Here is a 19,083-nt window from a genome sequence, read left to right on the forward strand (position 1 = left end):
TGAATGGATCAAGATGTGGTAAATGTATACAATGGAGTATTGCTGAGCCATAAAAGAGAATGAAATAATGCTATTTGCAGCAACATGGATGGATCAAGAGAGTATCTTTTGGCTTGGCCAAAAAGGTCGTTCGCATTTTTTCCATAAAATCTTACGTAAAACATCTTCCCAGTACCACTTCCCAATGCTAAGTGAAGGAAGTCAAAAAGAAAAAAATACCATATGGTATCACTTACATGTGGAATCTGAAATATGACAAAAATGAACTCATCTGCAAACAGAAACAGACTCAAAGTCATAGAGAACAGACCTGTGGTTGCCAAGAAGGAGAGGGATGGATTGGGAGTTTGGGATTAGCAGATGCCCACTATTATATAGAGAATGGATTAAGAAGGAGGTACTACTGTATAGCACATTTAACTATACACAATATCCTATGATAAACAGTAATGGAAATGAATATGAAAAAGTATCTGTATATATGTAAAACTGAATCACTCTGCTCTACATCAGAAATCATCACAACATCATAACTCAACTATGCTTCAATAAAATAAATTACAAAAAAACGCAGTGTGGGGACTTCCCTTGCAATTCATTGTTTAATATTCTGTGCTCCCAATATAGGGGGCATAGGTTCGATCCCTGGTCAGGGAACTAAGATCCCCTATGCCGCACAGCATGGCCTTAACAAAAGAAAAGACCTTAGCAGTCCCAAGCTCTGAAAAAAATGAGTGGAAAACACACACACACACACACACACACAAACAAACAAACACACACCAGACCACTTGCCCTTGCCCATGTGCAATCCAAAATTTAAAAAATGTTATTGAAAAAACACAGTATGATATAGACACAAAAACAGACATACAGATCAATGGGAAAGAATAAGCAGCCCGGAAATAAATCCACATACTGACAGTCGGTTAATCTTTGATGAAGGAGAGAAGAACATACAGTGGAGAAAAGACAATCTCTTCTCAAGTGGTGTTGGGAACTCTGGACAGCCACATGTAAATTAATGAAGTTAGAGTACTCCCTCCCACCATACACAAAAATAAACTCAAAATGGCTTAAAGACTTAAATAAGACACGACACCATAAAATTCCTAGAAGAGAACATAGGTAAATGATTCTGATATAAATTATAGCAATATTTTCTTAGATTAGTCTCCCAAGGCAAAAGAAATAGAAGCAAAATTAAACAAATGGGACCTAATCAACCTTATTAGCTTTTGCACAGCAAAGTAAACCATCAACAAAACAAAAAGACAACCTATAGCATGGGAGAAAATATTTACAAACAATGCGACCAACAAGGGCTTAATTTCTAAAATATCCAAACAGCTCATATAACTTAATACCAAAAAACAAACATACAAACAAAAACAAACAACCCAATCAAAAAATGGGCAGAAGGCCCAAATAGACTTTTCTCCAAAGAAGACATCCAGATGCCCAACAGACACATGAAAAGATGCTCAACATCACTAATTATTAGAGAAATGCAAATCAAAACTATAATAAGGTACCTCCTCACATCGGTCAGAATGGCCATCATTAAAAATAACAAATGCTGGAGACAGTGTGGAGAAAAGGCAACCCTCCTACACTGTTCGTAGGAATGTAAATTGATGCAGCCACTATGGAGAACAGCATGGAGATTCCTATAAAAACTACAAATAGAGTACCATATGATCCAGCAATCCCACTCCTGGCCATAATCCAGACAAAACTATAACTCAAAGAGATACATGCACCCCTACGTTCATAGCAGCACTATTCACGATAGCCAAAACATGGAAACAATGGAAATGTCCATCAACAGATGAATGGATAAAGAAGATGTGGGGTACATATACAAAAAGAATGATACTCAGCCGTGTAAAAGAATGAAATAATGCCATTTGCAGCAACATGGATGGACTTAGAGATTATCATAGAAAGTGAAGTAAGTCAGACCAAGAAAGACAAATATTATCTGGTATCGCTTATATATGGAATATAAGAAATAATACAAATAAACTTGTTTACAAATTAGAAAGACTCACAGACAGAAAACAAAATTATGGTTACTCAAGGGGAAGGGGGAGGAGATAAAATAGGAGTTTGGATTAACAGATATACAATATTATATATAAAACAGATAAACAACAGGATTTACTATATAGCACAGGGAGCTATATTCAATATCTTGTTATAACCTATAATGAAAATGAATCTGAAAAAGAATATATATTTATGTACATATATCTATATCTGGATCACTTTGCTGTACACCTGATAGTGTACATGATAGTGTAAATCAACTATACTTCAATAATGGAAAGTTGCTATGAGAGGAGAGCTCAATATTGTCACCATAATTACAACAACAACAAAACGGAAATTGAACTGATTGCGTAGTTTGCAATGATGGAATATTCACGCAAATCTCATGCACTTCCTCATGTACACTCTGGTACTCTAGAAGAATTTTTCAAAGGGAGAACATCTCAGATTCATAGATTTTTCTCAGAATACAGAAAGGAAGTCTACAAGTAATACTTGGAAACGTAGTGCTTCTATACATCTGCCTTCCCTTTGGAACCAAAGGCTCTTCTGTGGGTGGATCTAAGATATTCTTTGGTCTCTTTGTAAACCACCCTGCTTGGGTCTGTCCTCTTGCCACTACTCTAATATTCCCCTTTCTGCTGCAAGATGTTTACCACAGTAAGGTCAGTTAACATATCCTTTTTCTGACATAATTACCATGTATATATACACACCACATTTTCTTTATCCATCTATGGATGGACACTTAGGTTTTTTCCATGTCTTGGCTATTGTGAATAATACTACAATGAGCATAGGGGTGCAAATATTTCTTCGAGATAGTGATTTCATTTCCTTCAGATATATACCCATAAGTGGAATTGCTGGATCATATGATAGTTCTATTTTTAATTTTTTGAGGAACCTCCATACTCTTTTCCATAGTGGCTGCACCAATTTACATTCCCACCAACAGTACACAAGGGAGTCATTTAGACTTACATTTGTTGGTAGGAGTAAACAGAACTATGTAGATAAGTTCCTTGTTTTCATTGTATCACCACTTAAAATAGCACTTATGAAACACTATGATGTTCCAAGCACTAGGCTGACTATTTCATAAGCATTGTTTCACTTAATTCTTACAAATTCATGAAGTAGATACCATCCTTACATCCGTTTTTTTTTTTTTTTTTCTTCAGATGAGGAAACTGAAGTCTGGAGAGAGTAAAGAATTTTCCTAACTTAACATATACAATGTAGCAGAGCCAGTACTTGAATATGAGTCTTCCTGACATAAAAGTCTGTGCTCTTAATCACCACTCAAAAATATCTCCTAAAGATATTGTTAACATAACAAGCCACTCATACACGCACATACTCATGCTTGGGACTCTCATTTAAGTTGAGTATTAGATAGATGAGCAAATTCAAATAGGAAAAAAGGGCCCAGCCCTAGTCTTTTAGTTAGTTGTCACCCCACAACACATCATACAGAAGTCTGTGATGTTGACTGAGTAAAAGACTGTATCCCAAATAAGCCATGATGTTCCCATCATTTGAGTAAATCTTCTTTCCTGTAAAATCAGAAATACTTTATCTACTTTATCTGCAGTAGAAAACTATTTCAATGGGTTTCTTTTTAAGTTGGTACCATAAAATTCAACTTAGCTCAAACCTCACCTCCTCTGAGAATCTTTCCTGATACCCCATTTCTGTTCTTACTTAAATATTCCTTTTGAGTACTTCAGAGTGCCTGTGCAAATCTCTGTCTTAGCACTTATTACTCACTACAGTAATTATCGCTTTACTTTACTTCTAGGCTGTAACCTCTTGGGGTGTAAGTACCAGGCTTTATTCCATTTTATATCCCTAATGCCTTTCACAGTGCCTGAAATTAATCTGTGTGTAATAAACACCTGCCGATGAATTTAAAAACTCAGTGAATGTACAGCCAAACGACTGGCCTGTCTAAAATGGGAGAAATCAAATTCAAGTTACTCTCAAAAGAAATTGTACAGCTGACTGATAATAAAGCCGTATACTAATTAAAAGTTTTAATTAGCTAAACCAAAAGTCGGAGAAGTAATTTAAACCAAGAATTGTGCCACTAGATCACGTGACACGAACAGATTTTTTTTTTTTTTTTTGGGGGGGGTGGGTGGGGGACAGCTTCTGAGGGAAAGCGCTGTACAAACCAGGTTTTCAGTTCAGACGCCTGGCGGCGCTGCAAGCTAAAAATGGAGGTGGAGCCAGGCGCTTGTCACAGACTCCATTTTAGAAAAGACAAAACTGAGAGGGGTTGGGGGTTGACGCGCCTTGGAAAACGTCAGCAGCAAGCTGAGATTTTAGACCTTTCTTCAAACAAATGGGAACTAGATATATGTTGATGTTATCCCTACTGGAAGACTTCCGAAGGCTTCTTTCATTAAAGAAAACGCAGTCAAAGAGGCTATGCTGGAAACTGAGAGAAAATCTAGCAGAAAAAGGCAAGTGGTGAGTTTTCCTTTTCTTCCTGGGAGTAGCGTAAGCAGTCCAGGAAAAGGAAGGCTGCTTTTTATAGCCGGTTCCTGGAGATTTGGCCTCGCAGCGGAAAGGGGAGTGTCTGCGTAGCGGCGGGCAGATAGACCTAAGCAAGGTGGTTTCCAAACTGACCAAAGATTCGTGAGTAAAGGCTCTTCTGTGGGTGGATCTAAACTATTAAGAGATCAAAGAATATTTGAGATACACCCACAGAAGAGCCTTTCCTCCCGAATAGAAAGCCAGACCTATAGAAACGATACATTTCCAAGTATTACCTGTAAACTTTTTTGTTTTCTGAGAAAAATCTATGAATCTGAGATGTTGCCCCTTTGAAAAATTCTTGTGAATGTTTCAGAATGTGCATGAGATTTGGTTGAATTTTCCACCATTGGAAACCACACAGGGAGTTTAATTTCACAATACTATGCGATGCAATAGTGGGGTAAGTAATTTGCCCATTCTTGGGGGAAAATCACTGGATGAAGAACAACCTATGGTAAGTTTAACTCTCACAGAAGAGAATGGTAGGTATCAACACTAGTCTCAGACCTCCTAAGGTCCAGTTCATGACAATCAGTGACAACCTTTGAGATGCATGCTCTTCAGCAACCTGGTTGTCAAAGGCTGCTAAAGATTTAATCTCAGTATATTAAGGAGCTGTGCACAGAATTCTCCAGGCTCACTGAATTTTCCAGTCTCACTGAATTCTCCAATCTCTGGTGCATACTCACCACACATTTTAAATACCACTCATTATCTGTGCATTATAAACATCCACTGTAAGAAAATTACCAGGCAACTTCATGGCTACGTGGCAAACATTCAGGCAATTTACATAGGAAATAGTTTCAGAAATACCTTTCTTCATGTAAAAGATGCTGGATGACAATTCCATAAAATTGGTGATGTTGACACTTACCTGCTCATCCTACAGCACTTCCAGAAGAAGACTTCACCTCTTTAAGGATTATCTCAGAACTCTGGAATAAAGAGAAAATGCCTTGGTCCTTCCTTCCAGAATTTTCTTTCCATTGAATGTAAAAAAAAAAAAAATCCCCATATTCTGCCAACCTAATGCAAGACAGAGAGACGGGAGATACATCTCTTTAACATCACCTTATCTCCAATTAAATTAGGTTCCTTGAAGCTAAAAACAAGATAGTATGTGGAGACAGCTATCACCCTTGGCATTCTTGCTTTTTGGGCTCTGGGTAAAAAGTAGAGGAAACACCCCCTTTCTGAATAATGCTATAGTTGTTGTTTTATTGCTCTATCTTCAGTAGTGTTTTCTTTTCTTCTGAAGCATAGCTAATTGTTAATTTATAGTCAACAAGTACCAATGCCTTAGCTATTTTTATCTTTTGTTTACCTATAAGACAACTGATCTGGACACTTCAAAAAATTCAATATCAATAAAATACAGGGGACTGTTCTAGAATAAATAGATGTAACACCAATACAATCATGAAACTTGGTTTAAAAACAAATTTTCTAAGACATTCCTTAAGTCAAGTGGTTAAGAAAATAAGTGCATTTGTAAAAGGAATTCAAGAGTGAATATGAATTCTTATTTAAGTTGAAGAAAACTGGGGGAGGATAATGGAAGGATAATTTTAAAAAGTTATTAGGGACTGGATTTTAGTTAATATGGAATTATTGTTACTTTGGTACATTGAGAGACACTACTTGAAAATATTCCATTTAGATTGCCATCAGTCTGAAAGAAAGTACTGAGATTTCCTTAATGTTTTGGAAAAAATAAACACTCGGAAAGGACGCAGGGTGGCGCTGCAGCATTAGAAGTAGAAGGAAGAAAGCTACCAGTCTGCGCTCCTCTAGCCAGATGCTCTGCTAAAGAAGCAAGCAGGAAAAGGAGGCTTTCTAAGGCAGTTGCTCCGGGAAATCAGGGCCCTAGGCATCTCCACTTATCCCAGTGTCTGAGTGATACTGGGATATAGATCAGCGACAACGTGAATCCGAGCTGGGTCAAGTTTGCTGGGAGACGAGAGAGCGATGGAGGCAGGAGAGAGGAAGAAATGCTTTCTGAAACAAAGGCAAGTCTTGACATTCTTTGTTTTGCTGGGCATAGCTCAGGCTGGTTCTGAGCCTAGGCGTTATTCAGTGGCCGAGGAAATGGACAGTGGCTCCTTTGTGGCCAATCTGTTGAAAGACTTGGGGTTGGAGGTAGATGATCTAGCTGCTCGGGTCCCCCGGGTCGTTTCCAAAGAGAAAAAAATGCGTTTGCATTTTGATAGGCAGACGGGGGATTTGTTGTTAAATGAGAAACTGGACCGGGAGGAGCTATGTGGCCCTACTGAGCCCTGTGTACTACCTTTCCAGATGTTACTGGAAAATCCCTTGAAGTTTTTCCAGGCCGAGCTACGGATTAGGGACATAAATGATCATTCTCCAGTTTTCCTAGACAAAGAAATAATATTGAAAATTTCAGAAAGTATCACTCCTGGAACTACTTTCCTAATAGAGCGTGCCCAGGACTTAGATGTAGGAAGCAACAGTCTCCAAAGTTACGCAGTCAGCCCCAATTCCCACTTCCACCTTAAATTACAAGACAGTTCCGACGGCACAATATTACCACAGCTGGTGCTGGACAAAGCACTGGATAGAGAGGAACAGCCTGAGATCAGATTAACCCTCACAGCGCTGGATGGCGGGATTCCACCCAGGTCTGGGACCGCCCTAATCCGCATTGAAGTCTTAGACATCAATGATAATGCCCCCGAGTTTGCAAAGCTGCATTATGAGGTGCATGTCCTAGAAAACAGCCCCATTGGATCCCAGGTTGCCATTGTCTCTGCCAGAGATTTAGATATTGGAACCTATGGAGAAATATCTTATGTACTTTCCCAAGCATCTGAGGATATTCGGAAAACATTTGGAATAAATGCAAAATCGGGAGAACTCCTTATAACACAGGAACTGGATTTTGAATCTATTCAGACTTATACATTAAATATTCAGGCGACAGATGGTGGGGGCCTTTCTGGCAGTTGTGTGGTGTTTGTCCAAGTGATGGATTTGAATGACAACCCACCGGAACTCACCATGTCAACGCTTGTCAGTGAGATCCCAGAAAACTTGCAGCAGACCGTAATTGCTGTATTCAGCATTTCAGATCCTGACTCAGGAGACAATGGAAGGATGGTTTGCTCCATCCAAGATGATCTTCCTTTCATTCTTAAACCCTCTGTTGAGAATTTTTACAGCTTAGTCACAAACACACCCCTGGACCGAGAAACAAGATCCGAATATAATATCACCATCACCGTCACAGATATGGGGACACCGAGACTGAAAACCGAGCACAACATAACCGTGCTGGTGGCCGACGTCAACGACAACGCCCCCGCCTTCACCCAGACCTCCTACACCCTGACCGTCCGCGAGAACAACAGCCCCGCCCTGCACATCGGCACCGTCCGCGCCACAGACAGAGACGCGGGCGCCAACGCCCAGGTCACCTACTCGCTGCTGCCGCCCCTCGACCCGCACGTGCCCCTGGCCTCCTTGGTGTCCATCAACCCGGACAACGGCCACCTGTTCGCCCTGAGGTCCCTGGACTACGAGGCCCTGCGGGCGTTCGAGTTCCGCGTGGGCGCCGCCGACCGCGGCTCGCCCGCGCTCAGCAGCCAGGCGCTGGTGCGCGTGCTCGTGGCGGACGACAACGACAACGCGCCCTTCGTGCTGTACCCGCTGCAGAACGCCTCGGCGCCCTGCACCGAGCTGGTGCCCAGGGCGGCCGAGGCGGGCTACCTGGTGACCAAGGTGGTGGCGGTGGACGGCGACTCGGGCCAGAACGCCTGGCTGTCGTACCAGCTGCTCAAGGCCACGGAGCCCGGGCTCTTCGGCGTGTGGGCGCACAACGGCGAGGTGCGCACGGCCCGACTGCTGAGCGAGCGCGACGCGGCCAAGCACAGGCTGGTGGTGCTGGTCAAGGACAACGGCGAGCCGCCGCTCTCGGCCAGCGTCACGCTGCACGTGCTGCTGGTGGGCGGCTTCTCGCAGCCCTACCTGCCGGCCCCGGAAGCGGAAGCGGCGGACGCGGCCCCGGCCGCCCCACTCACCGTCTACCTGGTGGTCGCCTTGGCGTCGGTGTCGTCGCTCTTCCTCTTCTCGGTGCTGGTGTTCGTCGCGGTGCGGCTGTGCAGGTTGGCCGGGGCGGCCTCGGTGGGTCGCTGCTCGGTGCCCAAGGGCCACTTTCCGGGCCACCCGGTGGACGTCAGCGGCACGGGGACCCTGTCCCAGAGCTACCAGTACGAGGTGTGTCTGACAGGAGGCTCGGGGACTTTCAAGTTCCTCAAGCCGATTATCCCAAACTTCCTAACTCAAGATGAGGAGAGGGTTAGTGAGGCAAACCCCAGTTTCAGGAATAGTTTTGAATTCAGTTAAATTTTAATAAGGGTCTATGATGCCTAGTCTCAGTTAAATTGTGGAAAGTCCTTTTTTACTGCCTTGCCCATTGGAGTTGTTTTCTTTGTATTTGAAATGTAACTATCTTATTCCAATTCAGTGCATGTTACTGGTGTTTCTAGATGTGCTGCTCTGTGGTATAATGAATGCAAATTTTCTTTCTTTTCTTACTGTTAATATCACTGTAACTTAATTCGATTTAATGTGTGAAAGTATATTTTGTATTTTCTGAAGTCGTTCATTTTTAGAACACTGTTTTTCAAAATGCACCTCCCACAGTCCCTAGGTAATTTTTGCATTCCTACATTTTTGAAAGTTTGCAATAAGTACATAGGGTTATTCTTTTTTCCTACCCAGAATATTTGTGTTTGTATAGAGTATTCTCTTAGGCTAGTTTAAACTTTCTTCCTGTGAACTCACATTGGCTAAAACCATTAACATAGGTACATTCATGAATAACAAAGCACCCTCTCACACTTTTCTAAATATATACTTCCTTAAAATGTTCATACCTGATAATTATGATTCTTTAGAGATTGTGAAAACCTTGACTGTTGGATTCTACAAATCATTCACATTAAAAGTCTTCAATAAATCAACTACCAATATTCTAAAATGTAGTTAAATAAATAGCAATGTCCAGTCATTCTCAGACATGCTAATTATTCATGCTTTTTATTAAAAATTTTTAAACCTCTGATTGTTTCAATCCCTCCATTTAAAAATCTGTCTTAATTATTTAAAACCATCTATTCTTTGAGTACTTCATTAAAATCCAAAAGATCTGAGAGAGTACATGTTTTTGTCCATGACCAAATTTTAGAAACTTCATATGTAATTTGGCATTGCATTTAAAAAAATATCTGGAGCATTTATGATTCAATTGGAAATAAGCCCATGGAAAAAATATTTATCTTGGTTTGCTCATTCTATTTTTTTCACTACTTCCATTTTTCCCCTTTCAGTTTCCTAGGCTTTTCAATGCTTTTTTGTTTCCTTTTTAGCGCTTGAGTTATGTTTCTCAGTAGCTCTCTATTTATTGCATGATTAGAACAATGACTGCAAGACTAGGTTCTTCATAAAAATTTTAAATGACTGATTGAAGGAAAGAAATGTCTTTATTTCATCTGTGATATACTGACACTCAAATACATTAAAATACTCACAGGACAAATTTTGCTGGAATTAAATGCTCTCTGATTTAATGATAACAGCTATTTAAATAGCTTGCAGTTATGTCCAAATAAGATAACATAAGGATAAGAAGTGTAATTTTGTTATTTTTATTATCACTAATACTAAGAGTAAATTTAATAAATGGTCCTTCATATAACATTACTTATAATTGTGAAGAAGCTATATTGAACACATGATATTTGTGCTGTTTCACTGCTCTGCCCGAAACCTTACAATAGCTTCCTTTCACTCTTAGAACAAAATCCAGCCACCTATTATTTGACCCCTGCCTCCCTGTCCAGCCTTCTCTTCCCACTTACTCTTTTTTTTTAATAGGTGATATTTATGTTTCTTTTTTTAAAAAATAAGTCTATTTATTTATTCATTTTTGGCTGTGTTGAGTCTTCGTTGCTGCACACCAGCTTTCTCTAGTTGCCACGAGCTGGGGCTGCTCTTCATTGTGGTGCACGGGCTTCTCATTGTGGTGGCTTCTCTTGCTGCAGAGCACGGGCTCTAGGGCGCACGGGCTTAGTTAGTCCTCGCCATGTGGGATCTTCCGAACCAGGGCTCAAACCCGTGTCTCCTGCATTGGTAGGTGGCTTCTTAACCACTGTGCCACCAGGGAAGCCCTCCACTTACTCTTGAGACACTAAATTTTGGGTACACTGTCCTACCTTCATTATCTTTACTGTCCCCGGGCCTTTGCATTTCTTACATATGGAATCTTCCCATTTTAGTTTTAGCCTGGCAGACTTCTCATCCTTCATATTCCAGATTAAATGGGACATCTTTGGGAAACTTTCTGAATCCCCCCCCATTAAGTTAGGTCTCCATATTGTATACTTCCAGTGCACTCATTATACATTTCCTGTATAGTACTGTTTAAACATCTGTTTAAATTCTGTTCACCCCATTAGATGGGAAACTCTATAAGATATATAGACATAGTCTGTCTTATTACCACAATACATCTAACTTCTACAAACGCAATAAATGTCGGTTTCCACAGGTGAAATACAGTTATGCAGATTAAAGAGTTAATACAGATGAAACCAGTAATCATAGAATTACTGTGAAACAGGAGGAGGAGAAAGCTCTGTGTTCCTTGAGTGAGTGCGAAAATGTGGAAGGAATTAGGCACTCGTGGTCTCTGGATATATCCCCTGACATGATCTATTATAATTTTTTATCACCTTGCTTGAGGTTGTCTTTTTATAGCATTTTTCTGACTATAAATGCAACTCGTGTGCATTTTACAAAATTTGGAAACTAAAGAAAAACACTAGTAGGAAAGCAAAGCTTCATCACTTAGAGCAAAATCTTGTAAAACTTTTTCTGTAATAATTACAGGAGGTGGGGTGAGTAGCTCTAGCAGGTGTCCACTTCCGCAAAATCATGGAAATGGGACTCTACCAGGGACAGTCACTTCTTTTAGATAAGAGCGCATTTCTTCTCCCTAGATTGTGTTTATTTAACCCATATAACAGAAGAAATTCCTACAGTAGCATCAACTCGATTTGATAAAAGGGAATAAGCGATTAAAAAAATCAAAACAAAAAGCCCAGCAAACATCACCTTCTCCAAGATTTTGAAGCTGTGAGCGAACGCACGGTGGCGCTGTTGACTAAGAAGGAGAATTAAACCTCAGGCACTGTGTATACTCTGTAACACACCGATTCAGTGCCGTAAACTAGGGGTTGGGAGCCGGGGCAGATTTTTAAGCAAGCAAATCTGAGACTCTGGTAAGGATTATTCGCTAGGTTTTCTTCAAAGGTTAGGAGGCAAAAGACTGTGTTCCCCAGTGCTGTTGGAGGCTAGCTTGACAATATTTCTCGGAAGAACATGGCAGAAAATGCAATGGAGGCCGGAGGAGAGCGCTTTCTTAGACAAAGGCAAGTCCTGTTTCTCTTTGTTTTTCTGGGTGGGTCTCTGGCTGTGTCCCAGTCGAGACGCTACTCTGTGGCTGAGGAAAAAGAGAGGGGGTTTTTCATCTCCAATCTAGCAAAGGATCTGGGGCTGAGTGTAGGGAAACTGGCCGCGAGGGGGGCCCAAGTTGTGTCTAAAGGGAACAGACAGTATTTTCAGCTCAACCATCAGACCGGTGATTTGCTCCTGCAAGAGAAACTGGACCGGGAGGAGCTATGCGGCTCCGCAGAGCCATGCATACTGCATTTTCAGATATTACTGCAAAACCCCTTACAGTTTATTACAAATGAGCTCCAGGTCATAGACGTAAATGACCATTCTCCGGCATTCTCTGAAAATGAAATGCAGCTGAAAATCCTAGAAAACACTCCACCAGGAACAATCATTCCTTTGGGAAATGCTGAAGACTTGGATGTGGGAAGAAACAGTCTCCAAAACTACACGATCACTCCTAATTCCCATTTCCACGTTCTCACACGCAGTCGTAGGGATGGAAGGAAGTTCGCAGAACTAGTACTAGACAAAGCACTGGATCGTGAGGAGCAGCCAGAGCTTAGGTTAATGCTCACTGCGCTGGATGGCGGGACTCCACGGAGGTCTGGGACCGTCCAGGTTCACATCCTGGTCTTAGACATAAACGACAACACCCCAGAATTTACACAGTCCCTCTATGAGGTTCAAGTTCTAGAGAACAGCCCCGTTAACTCTCTTATTGTCACTGTTTCAGCTTCTGACTTAGATACAGGAAATTTGGGTACAATATCATATGCATTTTTTCATGTTTCTGAAGAAATTAGAAAAACTTTTCAACTAAATCCAGTTACTGGTGATATCCGACTAATCAAATATTTGAATTTTGAGGCGATCCATACTTACGAAGTGGACATAGAAGCCAAGGATGGTGGAGGCCTTTCAGGAAAATCAACAGTGATAGTTCAGGTGGTTGATGTGAACGACAACCCACCAGAACTGACCTTGTCCTCAATTACCAGCCCTATCCCAGAGAACTCGCCAGAGACTGTGGTGGCTGTTTTCAGTGTTTCTGACCTAGACTCTGGAGACAATGGGAAAATGGTGTGTTCCATCGAGAATGATCTCCCCTTCATCCTGAAACCATCTGTAGAGAATTTTTATACCTTAGTGTCAGAAGGAGAGCTGGACAGAGAGATCAGAGCCGAGTACAACATCACCATCACCGTCACAGATATGGGAACCCCCAGGCTGAAAACCGAGCACAACATAACCGTGCTGGTGGCCGACGTCAACGACAACGCCCCCGCCTTCACCCAGACCTCCTACACCCTGACCGTCCGCGAGAACAACAGCCCCGCCCTGCACATCGGCACTGTCCGCGCCACAGACAGAGACGCGGGCGCCAACGCCCAGGTCACCTACTCGCTGCTGCCGCCCCTCGACCCGCACGTGCCCCTGGCCTCCTTGGTGTCCATCAACCCGGACAACGGCCACCTGTTCGCCCTGAGGTCCCTGGATTACGAGGCCCTGCGGGCGTTCGAGTTCCGCGTGGGCGCCGCCGACCGCGGCTCGCCCGCGCTCAGCAGCCAGGCGCTGGTGCGCGTGCTCGTGGCGGACGACAACGACAACGCGCCCTTCGTGCTGTACCCGCTGCAGAACGCCTCGGCGCCCTGCACCGAGCTGGTGCCCAGGGCGGCCGAGGCGGGCTACCTGGTGACCAAGGTGGTGGCGGTGGACGGCGACTCGGGCCAGAACGCCTGGCTGTCGTACCAGCTGCTCAAGGCCACGGAGCCCGGGCTCTTCGGCGTGTGGGCGCACAACGGCGAGGTGCGCACGGCCCGGCTGCTGAGCGAGCGCGACGCGGCCAAGCACAGGCTGGTGGTGCTGGTCAAGGACAACGGCGAGCCGCCGCTCTCGGCCAGCGTCACGCTGCACGTGCTGCTGGTGGGCGGCTTCTCGCAGCCCTACCTGCCGGCCCCGGAAGCGGCGGACGCGGCCCCGGCCGCCCCGCTCACCGTCTACCTGGTGGTCGCCTTGGCGTCGGTGTCGTCGCTCTTCCTCTTCTCGGTGCTGGTGTTCGTCACAGTGCGGCTGTGCAGGAGGGGCGGGGCGGCCTCGGTGGGCCGCTGCTCCGTGCCCGAGGGCCCCTTTCCGGGCCATCTGGTGGACGTCAGCGGCACGGGGACCCTGTCCCAGAGCTACCAGTATGAGGTGTGTCTGACGGGAGGCTCCGGGTTAAATGAGTTTAAATTCTTGAAGCCAATTCTCCCTAGTGGTCTGGTTCAAGACACTGGGCAGGACTAGCGCAAAAAGGCAATTGCAAGAATAGCGTAGGTTTCATTAACAGAAGAATCAAAAAGTTGTCTGGCTATGAATGCTTTCTTTTAAGTCAAGGCTCTTGAGTTGATATAGTATTTTGTTTATATATTGATTTTACTTTCTATCTAGTTAACCCTGCATGTTCTTTTTTCGTCTGCTTCCTACCTTTTTAATCCATTATTAATGTCTCTTTCTTTTTCTAATAGGTGAGTAAAAATAAATGCATTATCTTTTAATGATGATTTCAAATAGGTTTATTTAAGGTAGTCATTTCAAATTCTATATCCAAAGCAATGTAGAGAGTTCTGAACCACCAATATTATAATTTACCCTATTGAATATAGTCAGGTAATATTCTTTATAATACTCCTAAAGCAGCTTTGTCTGTGGTTAATGAAGTGGATAAATAAAAATGTTTTAATATGTACCATTTTAAGGTGTATCATCCTGTAGAGGTTTAGTACTCAAATAAAACTTACATATATAATTCATTTTGTTTTGACATTTGCAATTAATATTTCAACACTGTATATGCTTATATTGGCTAAAAATGGACAAAAAATGTAGGTTAATAGGTCAGATTACTCTTAGATTTGCCTAAAATGTATTTATGATGGATGACTGAGAAAAAAAATTAAACATAGACATTTTGAACAACTGATCGTGCTTTTCCATTTGGCATGAAAACATTATTTAATAAACATCTGGTGGAATGACAATTTGTTTTTTAACTTCTGAGATGTAAGTATTATCAACCTGAGGGCCATTTTTTTTAAATTTCAAGAAAGTACATGTATATATGTTCTCTAAATGCTTTATAGCAAAAGTGGTGTCCCATCCAATCCTACTTTAAAAAAATTAATATCTACTTGGCATTTATATGGTGATATATGAAGGAAATATTTTCTTTGTTTCCTCTCTTAGTTTCCTCCTTCACATTTCAACCTGACATGACTTAGGATTATGTATGGTCCTTCTGGGATAAACACTGCCCAACCACATCAGCATTCTACTTCCTATAGAGTAATTAAAAGAAGATTATAAGAATGGGAAGTTCTAAAGGGGAGAGAGCAATATCACTGTGAAAGTCTAAATTAACTACAACTAAGAATAAACTCTTGAAGCAACCAAACATCGATTTTTATGTCTATTTTGAATGAAATAGAAAAAAACCTTATTTTAAAGTAAAAATATTTAGTCCCCAATTTAAAAATCTGATTAGGAAAAAATAAAATTTCTCCTCATAGGCATTTTCTCATCCAGAGGCATAGAACTTTCCAGGAATTGAATACTCATGACTAGAAGAAAGAGAACTGAAGTTTCTCAAAGATTTTGAAAATTCTCAAAAGAGAAAAAGAATGTCGTTAACTAGATGTTAACTAGACTTATGTCATCATTTGCAATATGCACAAATATAAAATCATTGTCACACCTGAAACTAATATAGTGTTACATGTCAATTACAGCTCAAAAATTTAAAACCCCTAATGACTGTAAAAAAAAACCCAAAAAACAAACAAAAAAATAATACTGACATGTCTTCAATCACACATAAAGTTATAATCATATTAAAATGGTGTTATTTTATGCATGAGACTCAAATACATGAATCCTTAGTAATCAAGGGAAAGACAGTATTTCCTTTCACTCATTAAGTATTTTATAGAGATAATTGAATCTGGCTCTTTGGTCAGATTTTTTTTTCTACTTTTCATACTTAGCTGAATTTTCATGAAGATCAGAGAAAAGGCAAAGAATTCTGATCAAGACTTCTCTGTATTTGGCTGGCTTAGTTCCAGCTCGTGTCAGAACCAGGGAAATTTTCAACTACAGAAAATATGGAGGCCAGTTCTTTTTTTGGCCAATATGGTATATGATTTTGGACTCAAATTGGAGGCACTATATAACCGGGGAGTTATTTAGACCCAGACATAAGAAGAACAGATACTTAATATCTTAGTTGATAGATGCACTGAATTCACATATTGTTGAGAAGTGATCAGAATTTAGTAAAGCCAGAAAAGATCATATGGACTAAATTTGAAGATAGGAAAAAATTATACCGTACTCTTGGTTCAAAGTTGCTTTTATTTCTTGTCTATTGGAAACCTTTTACCCTTTTATTTGAAGACAACTTTCAGAAACTTCTTTACCTGGATATTTTATTACATGCATGACAGAGAGGGCACCATATGTATAGTACTAACTATCTTTGCCACTTTTTGGAATTCCCCCAACTGAAAGTCCAGCACTAGGTAAAAGTGATACTTTCTACATTCATAATAATTTCCCAGTAGTTTTTCTTCTAAAGGATGGACAAATTCATTACTGTGAATTATTTCCAGATTGATCTCTTACTAATATTCTAATCTAGTTTTTAACACTGAAAGGCAAAGAGATGAAAGTGAACTTTAAACTTTTATGTAGAGTTGTTAAAAGACTAAACTATGTTCAAATATCACTCATTAAAACTAGTGAACTAACTTACCACACTTTTAATAAATCTTCCTTAATCCTTAAATATGGCTTCCTTGCAAATGGGGACTTTAAAAAATGACAGTTTTTTTTTTTTTTTTTTTTTTTTTGCGGTATGCGGGCCTCTCACTGTTGTGGCCTCCCCCGTTGCGGAGCACAGGCTCCGGACGCGCAGGCTCAGCGGCCATGGCTCACGGGCCCAGCCGCTCCGCGGCATATGGGATCCTCCCAGACCGGGGCACGAACCCGTATCCCCTGCATCGGCAGGCGGACTCTCAACCACTTGCGCCACCAGGGAGGCCCAAAAAAATGACAGTTTTAAAAAATATATCCCACTACTCTATTTTGCTTCTTAGAGTAGATTGTTACATGTTTTAAAGCTGGCAACCTATTAGGCATAATTCAGTTATTTCTATGTCTAATCCTCATGTTCTTAGCCAATAGCTTGGTTGATCATAGATTTTAAAATGTAAACTAGGGACTTCCCTGTTGGTGCAGCAGTTAAGAATCTGCCTGCCAATGCAGGGGACACGGGTTCGAGCCCTAGTCTGAGAAGATCCCACATGCTGCGGAGCAACTAAGCTCGTGAACCACAACTACTGAGCCTGCACTCTAGAGCCCACAAGCCACAACTACTGAAGCCCACACGCCTAGAGCCCACGCTCTGCAACAAGAGAAGCCACTTCAATGAGAAGCCCATGCACCACAACTAGCAAAAGCCCGTGCACAGCAACGAAGACCCAACGCAGCAAAATAAATAAATAAATAAATAAATTTATATTAAAAAAATGTAAACTGATTTTCCTTCTCCCTCTTTTAGTATTGAAGACTGTTGATGAAAAGTATATCAGTCTAGTTCTCATTCTTTTATCTATAAACTTCTTAACTCTAAGATTTTTTCTTTATTCTTGATGTTCTGATATTTGCTAGGTCCAAACCTGAGATTCACCCAATATACTGAATTTTTTTTAATTAACTATAGTTTTTTGTGGGCTTTTTTTCCCCAAAATTTCCACTTGGCAGGTTTTCACAACAATTTGTTCTTTATTTTTAGACAATTGCCATTTCCTTCTTTTTTGTTGGAGGAAATTAAATATCTTTTACTTTTAAGTTCTTTCCATATTGTTCCAATCTCTGTTTCTTCTGTATACATCTTTTATTTGTTGAGTCTGTTTTTCACACTGTTAGTCTTGTTAGTTGGTGATATTTTATTGAGAACTCATGTTCTATTGGAGGTTTCCCTCATAGCATTACTGGTTTTGGTAGTCTTGCAAAGGGAGGAAGGAGTCTCAAAGTGGTTACAGCCTCAGGCTCTACAAATCCAAGCCTTAATTAAGAAGCTTAGCTCAACTTTGCCACACACAAGTAGAAGTTCTGGACCAACACCTAATGATGTGTTTGAGCTGGGCCCCAGTCTCCCTTGGGTGGCACTGCTCTGCATTTGCTCTATGAAGCAAAATCTTAGGGACTGTCACCCTCTGCTTCTTGGCTATCATGATGTCTGATAAGGCTATAGACATGAGAGCTAATGAAGACATCATTTACTTTTCAATCTTTAGAGTAAACAAGCTGATTTAATCTTAGAATAAAGCTGATTTTGAGGAAAATGAGTTGTAACTGAAGTAATAGATACATGAGAATTACCTACAGGGAAAAAACATGGTCTTGATTAATATGCATGACAGTGCTGCATATGGTGGTCCTGGATGACACACCCAACATGCTGGATGACAAAGAAAATCCACTGCTAAGCAATCCTATATTGTGTACTGAGTTGGTACCAGGTAGAACAAGGTGGTATCCTGGATGGTGATGAGCTAGAACTCATGACTATCTTATCAATGATTCAAAGCCTCAAAGTACTTAATGTTTATTAGCACATGGACCCACAACCTGGAAGTATAGAGCACTGAAGCATATCTAAGCTCATAAGAGATAGATACAGCCAGGCACAAGCTTGTGCTGTTATTAAAGACAACTAGAAGCCACCTTCTATTTGGCATAATTATGCTATACCTGTTCGAGGACCTATCCCAGCCCTACCTTCTGTTCCTTGAACCACCCACAGAAGTTTACTCAAGCCAACACATGCTCTATCCTCTTGATCACTAATTTTATTTAGCCATCTTCCTCTTTCAATTCTCTCTGCTCCTATTCAGTGATGCTCAAATGTGGAGGATGAACAAGGAGCCTTCAGTGGACTGCTGCTCATAAGGCCACCTTCTG

General features: G+C 41.3%; 2 protein-coding genes across 2 annotated transcripts; both read left to right on the top strand.

Moving 5' to 3' along the window:
* The first annotated feature begins 6,212 nt into the window (after positions 1-6,212).
* Positions 6,213-9,595, top strand: PCDHB2 (protocadherin beta 2). Its single transcript, XM_060093481.1, has one exon. It carries the CDS (start codon positions 6,574-6,576, stop codon positions 8,965-8,967), a length of 2,394 nt encoding a protein of 797 aa, XP_059949464.1. The 5' UTR covers positions 6,213-6,573; the 3' UTR covers positions 8,968-9,595.
* A 1,918-nt stretch (positions 9,596-11,513) lies between these two features.
* On the top strand, positions 11,514-14,451 carry PCDHB3 (protocadherin beta 3). Its single transcript, XM_060092021.1, has one exon. It carries the CDS (start codon positions 12,007-12,009, stop codon positions 14,365-14,367), a length of 2,361 nt encoding a protein of 786 aa, XP_059948004.1. The 5' UTR covers positions 11,514-12,006; the 3' UTR covers positions 14,368-14,451.
* Positions 14,452-19,083: the final 4,632 nt, after the last annotated feature.

This window comes from Mesoplodon densirostris, chromosome 3 (assembly GCF_025265405.1).
Source record: "Mesoplodon densirostris isolate mMesDen1 chromosome 3, mMesDen1 primary haplotype, whole genome shotgun sequence".
In the NCBI taxonomy this organism is placed as follows: domain Eukaryota; kingdom Metazoa; phylum Chordata; class Mammalia; order Artiodactyla; family Ziphiidae; genus Mesoplodon; species Mesoplodon densirostris.

Excerpts from the sequence above, each read along its gene's own strand:
- PCDHB2 (XM_060093481.1), top strand. The coding sequence starts at position 6,574 with ATGGAGGCAGGAGAGAGGAAGAAATGCTTTCTGAAACAAAGGCAAGTC.
- PCDHB3 (XM_060092021.1), top strand. The coding sequence starts at position 12,007 with ATGGCAGAAAATGCAATGGAGGCCGGAGGAGAGCGCTTTCTTAGACAA.